At 43.2% G+C, this 14,421-nt stretch overlaps 1 protein-coding gene across 11 annotated transcripts in view; it reads left to right on the forward strand.

Moving 5' to 3' along the window:
* Nucleotides 1-14,421, forward strand: part of Esrp1 (epithelial splicing regulatory protein 1) — a 50,778-nt gene that overhangs the window by 28,104 nt on the left and 8,253 nt on the right. For 7 of the 11 annotated variants that reach the window (XR_007596006.1, XR_007596012.1, XR_007596011.1 and 4 more), the window contains exons 13-14: nucleotides 2,463-2,631; nucleotides 10,220-10,370. Coding sequence is in view for 5 of the 11 variants with exons in the window: in XM_050166221.1 (XP_050022178.1) it covers nucleotides 2,463-2,631; nucleotides 10,220-10,370 (320 nt within the window). In the remaining 6 variants the exon portion in view is untranslated. The remainder of the gene's footprint in view (nucleotides 1-2,462; nucleotides 2,632-10,219; nucleotides 10,371-14,421) is intronic. The other 4 variants (XR_007596015.1, XR_007596016.1, XM_050166230.1 and 1 more) reach the window with 1 other exon arrangement.

Below are 14,421 nucleotides of genomic sequence, written 5' to 3' on the forward strand. Positions count from 1 at the left end.
CTATATTTCTGCAGCTGGGCAAATGGTAGTGCATGCCTTTAATCCCAGTACTCAGGAGGCAGAGGTAGGTGGATCTTGGTGAGTTTGAGGCCAGCCTGGTCTATAAATTGAGTCCAAGACAGCCAGGGCTCCTTTAACACAGAGAAACCCTGTCTCGAAAAACAACAACCAAAAAAGAATATGTTTCTGCATCTTTGGTTACTTTTAATGCTTTTCGAAAATGAAGACAAGATTTTTTCCTAAAATTTGGTCATGTTTCTTTGTAGCAGAAGAGTTGATTTCTTTAAAGGTCAGAAGTTTGGTGAACGTGTGCTTGTATTCTGCCCCTCTGGGCTGCCACCTTTAGGTGACTGACTGCCTAACTATACCACAACCACAAGACTTATAGAAATTGCCTGTTTTTTAAATCTAATCTCAAAGACTTAAAGCAATTTAAATATTGATGGGGCTGATATTTCCCACTGAAGACTTTCTTGATGAATTTGGCAAAAGAAAATGCTGGTAATGTCTTCATACCGTACAGCACCTTGTTTCACTAGAAGTCATCCGGACCTGATGGTGCTACCTTTGATGCCAGCAGGGAGGCACAGCACTTGAGACCAGGCTGGACTGCATATCTAGTTCCAGAGCAGCCAAGCTCAGGATCCCCCCCCCCCCCCTCCAATGCATAGATGCACCTGATTCTTCTCTTAGGAAAGTAAGAACTAGCCATACTGCCACTTGAGGAATGCCCAGGTCTTCTCATCACTTGTCAATTTTTATTTTACTTTTCTTTGTTTTGAAACAGAATATATGTTTTTTTTTCTTTTGTGTTGCTGGAGATGAGACTGAGGGTCTGCTCGTGCTGGACAAGGACAGTCCCGCCGAGCTGCAGGCTCACCCTCTGCTTGTGTCTTCATAGCATGTAGCATTTACATCATGAGTTTCTTGATGATTTTGCAAACCAGTTAGGAGCACAGCTACACGGTGTTCTATGGTGCTTCAGATCTTGGGGTTTGTGTGTGTGGTGCTGAGGACTGAACCCAGACCCTTCACATACTCCGTCACTGAGTATGCCATAGGCCTGACGTGTCTCACATGAGCGGAGTTTCCACTCACTGCCAGGTGGGATTGTACACATGTGAGTCCCACCACTAGGGAGGCTGAGGCAAAAGGGTTATGAGTTTGATGCCAGCCAGGGCCATATAATCAGACTATCTCAAAAGTTCAAGGGCTGCCGACGTAATTACCTAACGTGCTCAGAGCTGGGCTGGGCCCCTGGTACTGTAATAGATAAGTATATACATACGTACTTACTTAGATGTTGAACCGGAAGTCCATGATCATAACTGCTCACCATATTCTTCATAATGAAGGAGAAACTCTTTAAGAGCGAGGAAAGCCAAAATTCGTCTTGGAGATTTTCCTGTGAAGTTACCCCTTGGGGCTGTGCCAGTCACAGGATCTAATGGATCTCAGTCTGCTGACCCCAGATTTCTGTCAGCTGAGCTATCCATCTTCCATCCAGTGCATACGGTCTAGCTCGTGTGGTCAGGCTACTTGGGAAAGCTCGTGACTACCAGCAGCTCCAATGTAAGGGAGTCTGAGAACACGGAAAGTGCAGGGTAACTAGAAGATAGAGGAACTCCCTCTTCCTCCTCCCAGGGCCTAACCCAGGCTGAGCCCCTACCCCACCACTTAACTACACTCTCAGCCCTAGATTAAATTTGTTAAAAACTTGACCCACTTTTGTCTATGTGGGGTATGGTTTGGTTTAGTTTTTGGACACAGGGTCTCATGCTGTAGCCCTGGTGGCTGGCTTGGGACTTGATGTCATGACCATAACCCTAGCCTCTGCTTCTTGAGTACACCACCATGCCCAGCTCTTTCCTCTGGACTGTTTCCTAGTTGGACTTTTTTTTTTATAGGTCTGAAGGTGTAGATTAACTTCAAAGCCTAATTTTTGGATTGCCTTTAGGTGAAGATAATACACAGTTTATCTTATCCCCCGTGGAACAGCTTTAGTGTAATATATGGTACATCCTTTTATCCTAATCTCTTTGATTCATGTCATACTAAAGGGCAAAAACATCCAAAAAATTAGATGGAAGTTGCTTGGGATATAAAGAACTGTGGTGATTTTTCTTTTAAAATGTGTAGCTGAGGCCAGGGTGATGGATCAGCGTTAGGAGCATCACTGTTCTCGCAGAGGACCTGGTTTCAGTTCCCAGCACCCACATGGCAGCTCACAGCTGCCTCTAACTCCAGTGCTAGGGGATCTAACACCCTTTTCCGGCTTCCAAAGGTTCCTGCATGCACGTATTGTACACTGACTCACACAGGTACACACACACACACACACACACACACACACGAGTGATCTTCACAGATACGGAGGTGGAAGAGTGACCACAGCCCGAATGCTGGCACCGGTGGCAGCTGTTACCAGTGTGACTCAGAGCGTCTCTCTCCTCTCTGTTTAGGCCTGTCTCCTCCTTCCTACACGTTCCCTGCTCCTGCAGCCGTGATCCCTACCGAAGCTGCCATTTATCAGCCATCTCTGCTCTTCAGTCCCCGGGCACTGCAGCCCTCCACAGCATACTACCCGGCAGGTACTCAGCTCTTCATGAACTACACAGCCTACTACCCCAGGTAAGGCTCCACAGGAAGCGACAACAGGGGCAGAGACAAAGACTCCTTTGACAACCAGTGTGTGAGCTCACAAAAGAATACTGTCTCCCTTACTGAAGGTTAGCGTGGCCGGCCACAGCTTCCGGTCACATCTCTGACCAATGGGTCGAAGTTTATTTATTTGCAGTATGTGACTAGCACGGTCTTTAGGTTGCCCGTGAGTTCAGCTCTCCCGGCTCTGTCTCCTGTTGTTTGAACTGCACGTGGGTAGTAGCTCTATGTCCTTATGATCAGGTGGGTAGTAGCTCTATGTCCTTATGATCAGGTGGGTAGTAGCTCTATGTCCTTATGATCACGTGGGTAGTAGCTCTATGTCCTTATGATCACGTGGGTAGTAGCTCTATGTCCTTATGATCAGGTGCTACCAACATGGAAATGAATCACGAAACAGAATAACTCAATAGGGGCGATTGTATTCTTTTAGGTTTGAATGTTAGCCCGTAATAAATATAGTTGCTCTAAATATCCCAGTGCTTGTATTTGCTGCTCCTTATATGCATACTGTAAACAAACCCAGAATGAAATTGATCCGTGTCTTCCTAGGGTTTGCATGTTTTATGTCTCTGCTGCTTTTCGGCTGGAGGCAGTTCCTGGGAGGTGGAACTGTGTAATGGAAAGAATAATCCTGGGGAGTCGGGAGCTCTATCTTAATGTCAGTACTTTTTATTCGTTAGCTTCTTTCCTTCCTCCTGTTCCTCCCTTTATATTTTTAAGGACAGGGGTCTCACTTCGTACTCCGTGCTATCTATACTGGCCTCAAAATGGCAGTAATTCTCCTGCTTCTGCCTCCCAAACTGCTGGGTGTACAGGTGTGTGCTACCGTACCAAATCTATATCTCTTTAAAATTATGCTCGCACACACACATGCCAGGGTGCACATGAGAAAGTTAGAACAACTTGGAGACTGTGTGGTCCCAGGGATGGGACAAAAGTTGGCTGTCTTGCATCTTATAAAATGATGTAATTGGTGAAGATTTTTGGAATCCGTTTTATATCTGTGCCTATGATTCTAATTTGGATATATAAGGAACAGTTCTATTCGTCAAGAGTTTTGTTTTGTTTTGTTTTGTTTTTTGGTGTTTGGTTCTTGGTATTGCAAAACAGGGTAGTGTCTCTGTGTAGTTCTGGCTGTCCTGGAACTTGCTCTGTAGTCCAGGCTGGTCTTGAACTCTCAGAGATCCACCTGCTTCTGCCTCCTGAGTACTGGGAATAAAGAAAGGCCTGTGCCACCACTGCCCAGCCTAATCCTCAATTTTAAAAAATTTTCAGTACTTTTGTTTATCCAATAGTAAGCTTTCTTTATTTGTATCAAACTTATGTCAAGCAATAGGTGCTTGACGAGAACAAAATGTTGACAGCAGGGTTTATTTTCAGCCGAAGATCTTCAGACTGGTCCTAGGGGTATTTACCAATCTGTACACGGTGCTTCTGGTAACGGCCTGAAGGTAGCTTGCGCTCTCCCCGCTGTCCTGTTGCTGTATCCCCTTCACGGTGGAGTCTCCAGCAGGGAACCAGAATGTCAGTTACACTTGCTGAACCTGAGTCTTGGGCTCATCTGCTACTGAAAATCTGCTGGGAGGAAGAACAGGAATAAAGCCCTGACGGTTCCTTGGAAGCTGTCCATTAAAGGGCTGAGAATGGCTCAGAAAGGGTTAGGCTGAGGTGTTCGTGGAAGCGCTCACCTAGTGTGCAAAGGGCAGTACCACTGTCTCCGTGTACATGAGTGCTCAGATCTGCTGGCCTGTAGACCCTGTGTAAATGCTTGTCGTCGTTGGGGTCTGATATCAGGACACTTTTTCTGCCTCTTTACGTCTTCAGAGTGTCGGAACTGAAAGATGACGAGCGCTGATGTGGTTTTGTGTGAAAAGTGTGTCCAAAGTCACCTCTGTTACAGACTCACTGCCTGGGCCTTGTTGTAAGAAGGAATCTCTTAGAAATGAGTCTGTGAGTGTTGAATGAAATGCCAAAGGTAGAAGAACTAACATTCATGACTTAATCAATTCTGTAAGTTTGGGACCCTGCTTTTGGATGAATACTTTCTTAGCTAGTAGTTTTAAAAGGTTTGGTTATGCTAATTAGTAAGTCGAAAAGTATAAATGTATAATGGGTAAAAGACTTTCTTCACGAATACTGCCTAGCCCAGAAGTGTCATTATTAGTTTAAAAACATACACGTGTATATTTCTTTTTTTTTTTAGGCTTATTTATTTATTTATTTATTATATATACAATGTTCTGCCTGCATTGCCTACACACTAGAAAAGGGCATTCAATCTCATTATAAGATGCTTGTGAGCCGCCATGTGGTTCCTAGGAATTGAACTCTGGAAGAGCAGCCAGTGCTCTTAATTTCTGAGCCATCTCTCCAGTCCCCACAAGTCTGTATTTTTAAATATGTACCTGCTTCTTTTTTTAAAAACTATCCAGATGACAGGCGTGGTGGTGCACTTTGGAGGTTGAGGTCGGCAGATCTCCAATTTCAAGGCCAATCTGGTCTACTTAGTGAATTCCAGGACTACACAGAGNAGGTTGAGGTCGGCAGATCTCCGATTTCAAGGCCAATCTGGTCTACTTAGTGAATTCCAGGACTACACAGAGAAACTCTGTCTTGTGGAGATAACGCCATACCCTCAAGCACGCACACAGCATAATATAACAATTTAATTTTAAACATTTGAGCTTTTAATTTTCTCTGTGTTCCAAAGTTCATCTTTAATATTTAACTTCTGTACGAGGATTCAGGCATGGAATTTCTGAATTGAAGTTGTGTGCTTTAGATTTTTCTATCCTGTGGGTGTTGGTGATTGAACTCCATCCTCTTGGTGATGGCAAGCATCTTGATAGTGGTACCTCCTCAGCCCAAAGGGTGTGACTTGTTTTGAGATACATACAGGGGTGGATGGGTGTGTGTGTGTGTGTGTGTGTGTGTGTGTGTGTGTTCATCTATTTCTACCTTTCTGACTCCGCTTTTGACATCAAATCTAAACATAAGGTTCAAAAGCTTGCTACAGTTTCCTTGCGTTTTTATATTTTTAGCTTTCCTATTTAGATAAATGACTCAATTTGAGTTTGCTCTTTTTAATTTTTTGACCCTTACCTGTGGGCCTATGTGTGGTGTGGGAGTATAGGCTTGTGTGTGTGTCGGCCAGAAATGAGCTTGTTCTCATTTACTTGGGTTCTTGGGATTGAGCCGTTTGCCAGTTACAGCAATTGGAGTTAATTTTTTGTAGGATTTTGGGTGGGGATCTAAGTTGTGTTGTTTCATAGCCGCTTAACAAACTGAATTTTATTAGTTTTTATTTCTTTGTTTTACTGTATGATAAATTTGTATGTAGTTGGACATGGTGGCACATGCCCTTAATCCCAGCACTCAGGAGGCAGAGGCAGGTGGATCTCTACGAGTTTGAGGTTAGCCAGGGCTACACAGAGAAACCCTATTTCAAAAAACCAAAAAGAAAAAAATAGTGTGTGTGCACAGAGCACATGTTGAGGTTAAAGACAATCTAAGTTAAACTTCCTCTCTGCCACTGAGCTACATGGAAACTTACAATGTCTATGATCCTAACACTCAGAAGGTTGAGGCAGGAGGATTACAAATTTGGAGTTAGCCTCAGCTATTTACTTGATCTTAAATAAAAAGATATGGGCTATACTGGGCAAGCTCTTTAGCCGTTTTTAATTTTCAAAGTTGGTGATGGAGCCTTTTCTTTTTTTTAGATTCCATGTGGGTGTACCCATGCTCCTGTCAATATTAAGGTTGGGAGGTTAAAGTCTTTGGGAGTTAGTTTCTGCTTCCACTTTGTTGAAGCAGGGTCTCCTTGTCCCTGCCTCTGGACAGTGGACCTCAGGCTAACTAGCACAGTGCTTTGAGCCAATTTTTCTATCTCTACTTCTAATCTCACCTGAGAGTGCTGGGGTCACAGATCTGCATCACCGCATCCAGGTTTTTATGTGTGTTCCAGGAACTGGACAGGTACAGCAGATGCTTTTGTCACTCGAAACATCTCCCCGGCTCAGGGAGTGGAGTTCAAGTTTCTGTGTATCAGCCTGGCTTGTAGGTCTTTGAAGTAACATCTCCCCTAGCCCAGGCTGGCCTGCAACTTGCTGTGCAGCTAAGGATGACTTTGTGCTCCTGCCTGCAGCTCCCAAGTGCTAGGATTACAGGCCCCAAGCCCGAGCTTTATAGATACATCCAACTCCTGTGCTTTTGTGAGCTGTCCCTGGGAATGTTCCTTTTGATGTTCCTGTAAATAGAATTGTTTTTTATTGTGGTGGTGGTATTTTTTATATATAGAAAAGCAATTGAAGTTTGTGTTCTTTAAAATGACCCGACTTATTAGTCTATTAGGTTTTTTTAGTAACTCTTTTAGTTTACTATATAAGTACATGTTTGTCAATTTTATTGAAAAGTTTATTGATTTTTGCTGATGATTATTTGAATAATCCTTTTAAAATCTTGGAATTTTTAGGTTGATAGAAAACTCTTCAAGATAGACAGGTTCCTTGAGTTTCCTTATGGCTTCTAGAATATAATCTGGGGGCTGGAGAGATGGCTCAGCGGTTAAGAGCACTGACTGTTCTTCCAGAGGACCCGGGTTTGGTTCCCAGCACCCACATGGCAGCTCACAGCTGTCTGAAAATGAAGTTCCACGAGATCTGACACCTTCATACCAATGAACATAAAGTTAAATAAATCATTAAAAAAGAAACCACCTACCTGTTAAAAAAATAGAATATAATCGGTAATTACAGTTATGAAAATTGAAACTAGAAGCCAACTGGTATGCATACTTTTAATCGAGCATTCGGGAGGCAGAAGTGGGAGGATCTCTATGAGTTCAAGGCCAGCCTTGTCTGCTTTGTGAGTTCCAAATTTATAGAAACTATTTGGGCAAAAGCAATAAAATACAATAGGATGGTGTCTATAAATAAGGTCGCTAGGAAAAGGACAAAACTTCCAGTGCTTTGCAGAGAAACTCTGTCTAGAAAAACTGAAAGAACAATTAGATGAACTTGAAGTTGGGATAAGTTTATTGGAATGGTTGCTATTTTGAGAGCAGATTTATTGTCCTTTATAATGTTAAATTTCAGATCGTCGCTTCTTAAAAGACACGTTGAATTGTACATGCGCGGGTGTGTGTGTGTGTGCAGGCAAGGGTTGCACATGCCGTAGCGCAGGTGTGGAAATCAGGATAGCTTTGTGCAGTCAACTGTCACCTTTGCACTTCGGTGTGGGTTTCAGGGGCCGAACTCAAGTCATTTATCCAGTGAGCCATCAGCCCTTACGGTGACTACTTGTTTGTTTAAGAAGCCCTGCTGTATTTAATTCCTACCTATATTCATTTTGTGTTTGAATGTGTGTACGTGTGCCCTGTCTCTCTCCGCCACGTGGGTCCCAGGGATCAGACTCGACAGAAAGTCCTTTATCCACTAAGCTGTCTCCCTGGCTCATTATCTGCTTCTATCTTGAATAGATTTTGAAGATACCAGAGACCCCGTCTGAATTTTTATATAAAATGTGATAGGGGGGCTGGAGAGATGGCTCAGTGGTTAAGAGCATTGCCTGCTCTTCCAAAGGTCCTGAGTTCAATTCCCAGCAACCACATGGTGGCTCACAACCATCTGTAAAGAGGTCTGGCGCCCTCTTCTGGCCTTACCAGACAGAATATTGTATACATAAAATAAAAAAAATGTGATAGGACAGTGTATGAAAATAAGTGTGCTGGGGACACGACAAGACTTTCATATCCTTTATACAGGAGTCCAGGCTGTATTGATGTATATGGAGAGGTCTTTGTATATTACACTCAGCATAGCAGATATTTGATATAAACAAATACACTCACTGAATACTGGTTAAATATGTAGAAAATATTGAACTTGAGAGATCAGTGTGGTTTTCTAGTTTGACACTGTGCTGATGTTTTCAGTAAGAAATTTTTTTTATAAATGTCTATTTATTTATTTATTATGTATACAATATTCTGTCTGCATGTATGCCTGCAGGCCAGAAGAGGGCACCAGACCTCATTATAGATGGATGGGAATTGAACTCAGGACCTCTGGAAGAGCAGGCAATGCTCTTAACCTCTGAGCCATCTCTCCAGCCCTAGTAAGAAATTATTTAACTTTAAGGTCTCTCTCACCTCTGTAAAAACACGGAGGCGTTGGCTTGAATGGTGGTCAGAGCCTTAGATTCAGTTAGGCATACGCCCCATTTCTAATGTTTGCAGAGATTTCAATCTTGTTTTTTATTAAAGTCTCGGGTTGTTTTAAAATGTTGGTACAATCATGGGACATTTGACTTTTCTCGAGTCTTTGATTTGTAATTTGGAGGGGTGGGTAGGCAGGGTTCTTACCAGAAGTGTGAAGGTCTCCCAGGGCTATTCAAATTTGTCACATAGTTGACACCTACTGATTTAGAGACTTAAAAGGTTTGGGGATGGATGCCCAATGCTGTTTCCACTTATTATTAATATTTAATAAGTGATAAGATAATAAGAGTAAGAGAATGTCACGGAATCCTGGGAGTGATTGAATGTTCAATCACGGCCTGGGAACTGAAGGTGTTGATCGTCCCCGTGTAACAGCAGAGGGAAGGTTTCTGGGCTAATTCCTGTCATCTATGGCTGGAGGCTCATCTGGTAACTTGTTTGTTACTGTCATGTAAGGTGGCTTCTCTGAAATGTACAACTAATTACCTCCACAGGAAGTGGCTGGAAGTTCATAGTCTGAAATTGGAATCAGCATTGCTTCTTAAGTTTATGACTGGGTTAAAAAAAAAGTTCCTGTTCATATTTCAAACTGTAATTATCTGACCTCCAGTTGTAGAGAACTGATGGGGTGGGAATCTCATAAAGCTGATTGATGAGTTAATTAATGAGACTAATCCAATGGTCGCTAGAGGTCCCACGTCAGGTAGGCACTGTGCTTCGTGGAGGAGATTGCTACAGAAAATGCATGGGGGCCTCACTCCTTCCAGTGGTGATCAGTTCCGCTTCTTCTGTGTCCTTCTAACCCTCTCCCTTTTCTGTTTTTAAAGAGTCGTGTTGGCAGAAATTGCCCGGGTGTGATCTGCTCTGCTGGTCCTTGTGCTCTGCTTTCCTTGTGCACGTGGGTGGAGCTGTTGGCTCTCGGGAGCATTCACTGTGGACTGTCAGTCTCTGGCTGTGCTTCCCCCTTAGTCCCTCATAGCCAAGCCTCTTCTTCATGCCTAAAACCGGCTCCCTTAACCATCAGGGACTTGGGCTCTGGAGGTGGTTGAGTGGCTGAGACCGCTTAGTTCTTCTTCCTCTCGCTTTGAGAACCTGAGAGATGAGGGAAAGTTCTGCATCTAATCCTGATCCTGCATTAACCCCACTTCCTCTCCACTGGCCGCTGTCGCAACGTGAGGCAGAACCTCTGGCATTCTTAACCTCTCTCAGGAAAGGTACTTCGTCGAAGGATAAGAACATCACCTTCAAAGCGTCAGCTTCTTAAGTAATGTGTTTTAGAGTAAATACGCAGCGTTGTGTGTTCCTGTCAGTTCACTGTGCTTTCTCTCCCTTTAGCCCCCCAGGTTCGCCTAATAGTCTTGGCTACTTCCCTACAGCCGCCAATCTTAGCAGTGTCCCGCCCCAGCCCGGCACGGTGGTCAGAGTGCAGGGCCTGGCCTACAATACTGGAGTTAAGGAAATTCTTAACTTCTTCCAAGGTTACCAGGTCAGTAGCTTGAGGAAGAACAATCCTCAGTGCCCTTATATTAAAATTGGTTTGCTGAGAAAAACGCAGCTAGGAATGGAATTGGTTCTCTGCAACATGTGTGCCTGTTGTGCTCGTGGGTTTTCTTGTCGAGGCATGAGATCGAGTCTCTGTTGAGGGCCTAGCTCCAGGCTCATCCTCTTGACAAAATTAGGACTTTCCTCTGCTGTCATAATTCTTGCCCCATAATCCTCTTTCCCTGTAATCCCGTGTGCCATGGGGAAGTTCCTGAGGGCACAGTGATTGCAGGTGTGTGCATAAGCAGCAGGCTTGCTAAGGGGGCGGTTTCCTTGGAACGGTCTTTTAATTCCTTGACTTAAAAAAAAGTTGTGTGTGCCTTTAATCGTACAAAAAGGTAGGCAGATCTGAGTTCCATTCCAGCCAGCACCACAAAAGTAAGTAAGTAGATAAATAAGAGTGGGGCTTGAGAGGTGACTGGCTGGCAGCTAGGGCTTCCTGCTCTTGTGGAGGGCACCAACCCACGTGACTGAAGTCATCAGTCACTCCAGCGCCAGAGATTCAGTGCCTTCTTTTGGCCTCAGGAGGGCATCAGGGGTGCACAGGCAAATGACTCATATACATAAAATAAAATTTTGTTTTGTTTTGAGATAGAGTCTCACTATGCAGCCCTGGCTATCTTGGAACTCACTCTGTAGAGCAGGTTTGAACTAAAAAAGACTCGCCTGCCTCTGCCTTACAAGTGCTGGGATTAAAGACATACACCACCACACCAACTTTATTTTAATGTATTTTATTTTTTTTTAAGAAGGTGCTTACCAACCAAACCTTGTGACCTGACTCGTGGAAGTTGTTTTCTGACTTCACAGCATGTGCACTTTCCCAGACACACACAGAATAAGTAAATGTCATCTGAAACCATTTAGATAAATAAAAGGGGTTGTAGGAGTATGCAGCTTAGTGGTAGACTGCTTGTCCAGTCTCCAGTACTGCAAACAATAAATGGACATTTAAACGTGGAGTTTCAAGTTGAGTATTTCAAAACCAGGAAGCCTCTTCTAATGGCTTTGGGGAAAATCTCTGTATAACCTTGGAAAAAGAAAACAGATACCTACCCCCAACTAACAGACTTGTTCAAGGCCTTGACCTGGAGGGGGCGCATGGCCTCCACGAAATGACCTGGTTCTGCTGCCTCTGGCTTTGCTCTCCATCCTGCCTGTGCCTGCACCCATCACTGTCTCTGACTTTAAGAACAAGCTTTCTTGGCAACAGGTTTGTAACAGCGGATAAAATCTGTTCTTCCCAGTTCATCTCAGCAAACCCCGGTCCTTCTTGAAGTCACTTGATTAAAGTCAAAGACACTTCTGCAGTATACAAACCAGTAACTTGAAGTCTTCCTGGCCTGAGCAGATACTGTCCTCTTTCCTTCACTGTCCTAAGGACAGCTTCTGTCAGTGAGAAGAACGTTGCCTTTTCTTCCGTAAGAACTCGGGGTCTCGATGGGTCAGTCAGTATCTCTCTCCAAATGATTATTCAGTTTCTGAAGGACCTTACATTCCTCCTCCTCCTCTGATTAAATTATACAGCCTTCTGTGGTTCTGCTTTTTTGTTTTGATTTTTTGAGGCAGTTTCATTTGTATAGCTCTGCCTGTCCTGGAACTCTCTCTGTAGACTGGGCTTATCTGGAACTCAGAGCCGCCTGCCTCTGCCTCCCGCGTGCTGGGATTAAAGGTGTGCACCACCACCAATCGGCAAATTAAACAGTTTTTACTAGAAGTGAACTGAAAAGGTTACTCAGTCTTATGAAGAAAATACTTTGACTTTTGTATTTTTCCTTTGTAGAGACTCTGAAGAATTTTCAAGTTTAATGGCCAGCTGGGCTTAATGGTTTTAGCTTGGTTTGAACTAATTTCATTTGCTTTCATACTGAGTAAAATTAATCCGCCCTACACATACAATAATAATGAGATTAAGTAAAATTAATCTTATGTAAAAAGTACCATGGTTGGCAATTATAGATACTGATTTCCCCCAAACACATAATTAGGATTACGTCTAGATTTGTGATGAAAGTTCTGACACAGACAGACAGGATGGCTCAGAGGGCAATGGTGCCTGTCGTCAAGCCTGAGTGTCTCAGCCCTCGAGCTGGAGAACCAACCCCAAGAGTTAGCCTCTGACTCCACCTAAGCATGCCTGTGTGTATGCACCTACATGTGCAAAATAAAAAGTGAGAAAGATTTAAAACTTTAAAAATCTGGCGTTGTTCAGAAATAACTCGTGTTGAGTAGCTCCTAGAGTCATCAGAGTTAGATTCATCTGCTGTAATCAGAAGCACCGTGATGGTACGTTTATTTCTTCTAGATATTTTGCTCTTTGGAAGTGTTTGGAGCTTACTCTTATTTTCTTATTTATTAAGTTAGTTTGAGAGACACTCTCCTGTAGTTTGGCTGGCTATAACTTACAGTTATGTAGATCAGGCTAGCCTATAACTTACCGTGATCCTCCGGGCTCTGCTTCCCTAGTGCCGAGCTTAAAGGCACGTACGGCACACCTGCTGAAGACTTAGAATCTATAAACTGGATCATCAAATTGGGATGGCTTTGGAACTCATTCATCCCAACCTATAGTTCCAGTGTCTCCTCCCTTCAGTAATTCAAGCTGTGAGACACGAATTCAACTCTATACCTAACCCAGTTTCTTCTCATTCCTACATAAAACTTAGATTTCCTGCTACCATTTCAATAGTCCACCTTCTCTGCTGTTGGCTCTTCAGGTAACCGTTGGTTCCTGTGGGCTCCTGAGTGCCTTGTCTCTGCCACAGGTGGTGACGTCTGTCGATGGCCTCTTCAGAACTGTTCCCTTGAGTAGAGACTGTTTATCTTTGCCTGCAGTGTACTTGATTGCTATTGGACAGTTTTTATTTGCTCTTGTTTAGAATCATCCTCCCTTCTTCTCCACCCCCCTCCTTTTTTTTCTATTCTGTCAGGATTTAAGTGTCTAGCCCTGGCTGGCCTGGAACTCACTCTTTTGACCAGGTTGGCCTGGAATTTACAGAGATCACCTGTCTCTGTCTTCCAAATGCTGAGACTATAGGAATGCATCTCAGTGCTGGTTACTGTTGTGAATCTTAATGACATATTTTAACATTATTTCTGGTTCTTTCTGGTGAACTTTATAGGATTATGATTACTGATTAATTTTATATGCTTACATAGTAAGCAAATATCCAGGAAATAATTGGTTGAATAAATGAAGTTTGCCAATGGTGTCCAATTTTATCTTTTAAATGAATATAAAACTTGGTGTCAAATGTCATTTTAGAAACACATTATCTTTGGGTGTGGTGGTGCACACCTTTAATCCTAGCACTCAGGAGGCAAAAGCAGGTGGAAGGCCAGCCTGGTCTACAGGACAGGCTCCAAAGCTACACAGAGAAACCCTGTCTCGAAAAATAAACAAACAAAAAGAAAGGTTATATGTAGTTTGGATCTAGGCTACGGGATAGAGAGGGAGCGGAATTCTGAGGGTCAGATGCTTTGACAGCATCTGACAGTTGTTAGAGGGCCGATAGGGCAGGGAATTGAAGACACTGGCATCTTGGATGGTGGATTGCTCATCTCCTGGGGACTCTCATTGCTGTTTTCCTTAGCCGTTGCTCTCAAGGGCCTTGAGTTTTAAATAAATCTAGCTTCCTTTCCAACATTCTGACTTTGGGTCTTTCGATGACTCATTAAAAATTTTTATTTAGGGGCTGGAGAGATGGCTCAGTGGTTAAGAGCATTGCCTGCTCTTCCAAAGGTCCTGAGTTCAATTCCCAGCAACCACATGATGGCTCACAACCATCTGCAGTAAGGTCTGGTGCCCCCTTCTGGCCTTCGGCATACACACAGATAGACTATTGTATACATAATAAATAATAAATAAATATTTAAAAAAATTTTTTTATTTAGTATTCAACTGAGAATTTATTTCAGTAGTTTATTTCAAATTTAAAACTATTTAAAATTCACTGGGTTTGGGAGTTTAATGTATAGTGCCTGACAAAGTGATC

This window comes from Alexandromys fortis, unplaced genomic scaffold (genome assembly GCF_014885135.2).
Source record: "Alexandromys fortis isolate MF-2015 unplaced genomic scaffold, M_Fortis_MF-2015_v1.1 scaffold_18, whole genome shotgun sequence".
Lineage (NCBI taxonomy): Eukaryota > Metazoa > Chordata > Mammalia > Rodentia > Cricetidae > Alexandromys > Alexandromys fortis.